Source organism: Caenorhabditis remanei, chromosome III, assembly GCF_010183535.1.
Source record: "Caenorhabditis remanei strain PX506 chromosome III, whole genome shotgun sequence".
NCBI classification, from domain to species: Eukaryota; Metazoa; Nematoda; class Chromadorea; order Rhabditida; family Rhabditidae; genus Caenorhabditis; species Caenorhabditis remanei.
In genome coordinates, this window is record NC_071330.1 from 13,986,699 (window position 1) to 13,989,504 (window position 2,806).

A 2,806-nucleotide genomic window follows, 5' to 3' on the forward strand; every position below is an offset into this window, starting at 1 on the left:
TGCGTATGTGATTTCAAAGTTAAAATATGCATAAAATAATATTTATTAATTCTAACGGGCATTTTCGAAATAGTTGGAAACAGTGGAACTATCTAGACGAAGAGTTGGTGAATAAAATACCTTCTGATTTTTATTTTTATTATTTCGAAGTCCATTGATTATTAACTTCTGCGCCAGACATCCTTCTCGGCTCTCAAGTTGGACACTCTCAGGGTTAGACCAGATTTCTGGCTCGATTAGCTTTCTAATCAAGTACTTCCAGGTGTCTTCAAGTGACATGACGTATTTGACATGCTCAATTGTAAGTAAACCATCTTCGAATTATAGTATAGTCTCCAAGTGTCTGCGTCGAGTTTCTAATTGTGGGGTGACTGACCGATAGAAAGTATTTACATAGAGACGACAACTGCTTAATTTTTGTGATTCTCTGCGTCTCTCACGTGTCACACACTATTTCATTTGGTCTCTCTCTTTCCGTTACCTATGTTCGACAGATGCAATTGTCTTGTTTGGGACGGTAACCAAGACAGCTAGCATAAAGACACCCAGACACACCTCCAGCCACCCTACACCACATTTTCCATCAATATGTATTGAGATAGTCTCCCTATTTTCTATTTTCCCTAGATATCCTACTGTATGGACGTCGAAACCATGTATTCTTCTATTTTTATTGAAAGCTAACTGTTTTTTTCTTTTTTCTAGACGTCTTACTGTATAGATGTCAACTTTATTGATTTTTCTGGAATTCTAATGAGGTAAGGGGTTGAAACTGGATATAAAAGATAATAAAATAGTTTTTTTGGTAATTTTCACTGTTTTCAGTTAAAAACGCGAAAATTGTGAAAAAAGCTATCCTAGTCCGGGGGCCGCGGTACATTAACGGCATAGGGCGATTATGGATAAGTAGTCAGAGAAGTTTTAACTAGTAAAAAATAAAGAATTTTAAAGCCTACATAATACATTTTGAATTTAAAAAAATTTAAAATTAAAATGTAACATTTTTTCAAACCAGTATATCTCAAAATTGAAAAAAGCAACCTAAAAATTGTTAACTAATAAAATGTAGCCCTTAAAGTTTTTCACATTTTATTAGTTGACAACTTTTTCGTAGCTCCGCCTATTTTTGAGATACAGCGGTCTGAAAGTCAGGATTCTGAAAAAAAAGTAAATGACTTCGAAACCTTAATTTTCTGAATTTTGACTAATTTTGAAGTGGAAAAATAAAGAAAACGCTTAAAATCACAATAGCTGATAAATACGCAGACAGTCAGACACTCTCGCTTCTCTGCGCTCTCTTCCTCCCCCTCTATCTCACCTCTAACCTTAAAACGCGTGTATCTTAAAAGTGAGTGAAGCTACTAAAAAGTTGTCAACTACAAAAATGTAGCCCGTAAAATTCTCTACATTTTATTAGTTGACAACTTTTTTCTAGCTCCTTCCATTTTTGAGTTACACCTCTTCAAAGTCTTTGAGAGATCACAGACAACTTTTTTTGGCCATTTGTGAATTGTCAAGTTCACGGAAGTAGTTTTCCGCCAACAGTTTACATAATTTCAGATTGAGATCCCCTCGGAATATCTGGTACCCAAAATTAAGAAACTCGCCGTGTCGCGAAAGAAAAACCTGGACGAACAAGTTGAATCAAGCGCACAGATCTTGACTTGATTCCAATGGCAAAACGGAAATTTACGACATGATGCTCAGATAGTAAGTTTTTTTTGAGTTTGAATTAGAACAATTGAAAACAATTTGAAAAGTATTCTAAAATATATTTTGAGCTTTTGACAACACATTTACAATTATAGTTCAATTCAGGTTGCCCATCACAACTTGGATTCCGAATCTTGTGCTTCTCCAATATCTGAATGATATTCCAATCGAGACCAAACAACATTGTTTACTGGAGTTCCAAAGTTTTCAATGAAAAATTGACGGATAAACTGGAAAGTATCACTAAATTATTCGACGATCCATCCGTTCTCAACCCATTCGAATTTGTTAATGGAGCGCTTTCAAATCGTTACGGACCAGAACAGCAGTATTTCTTTTTGGATTTTGCAATATTGAAGAATCATGACGAAAATCACGCGAACATTCCGTGCAACAAGTCGTTCAACTGGGATCGAAAGTGTTCCAGAATTGTATTATCGTCGTTTTACAATCAAAATACTGTGATGGATGCCTTCTATCTATTCTGAATCACATGTCTTACTCTCGTCAAAAAGTTTGTTTGGAATTTGGGACGTGGAGTGTGGAGTCCGAAGACACGAAAGAATATGAATCTGTGTTTTTCGTGGGTTGGCGACGATGGAAAAATGTACAAACCAAGCTGTTGGAGATATTCGAATGAAGAAGAGAGCTCCGGTCCAGCTCCGGAGAAGGAGCGCATCAGAGGTGACATCGGACTTCGAATTAATTTTATTCTCTATATTTATGGATATTTAATAAATCTTGTAAACTCACTCTTAGTTATAAGTAATCTTTTGTCTTAGATTTTCCGATTGCTACAGTACCCCGTGACAAGGCCCAACGCTCCATCTTTACTATTAACAAACACCAGATTCTGTATGTTTGTCCGCGTTGTCGCCGATCCTACCGCCCTCCCTGCTGAACCGATTTTCTTCAAAGTTGGACCAAAAGATCAGAAATTTTCTCTTGATGATGCCCGTCTTTTTCATTTTTCAAAACTATCAAAATGACGTCTTCTGAGACAGAAACACTGATAAAGCATGTGTGAATCGACAGCGAGAAGATTTTTTGATATCATCGGATTCGGAAAAAATGAAGGATTCCGAACGTGTTG

General features: G+C 36.3%; 1 protein-coding gene across 1 annotated transcript; it reads left to right on the top strand.

Moving 5' to 3' along the window:
- Nucleotides 1-1,868: 1,868 nt before the first annotated feature.
- GCK72_011269 (uncharacterized protein) lies at nucleotides 1,869-2,201 on the top strand (the record flags this gene model as incomplete). Its single annotated transcript, XM_053728331.1, has 1 exon — nucleotides 1,869-2,201. The coding sequence occupies one exon, from the start codon at nucleotides 1,869-1,871 to the stop codon at nucleotides 2,199-2,201; it is 333 nt and encodes a 110-aa protein (XP_053587908.1).
- Between the last annotated feature and the right edge of the window lie 605 nt (nucleotides 2,202-2,806).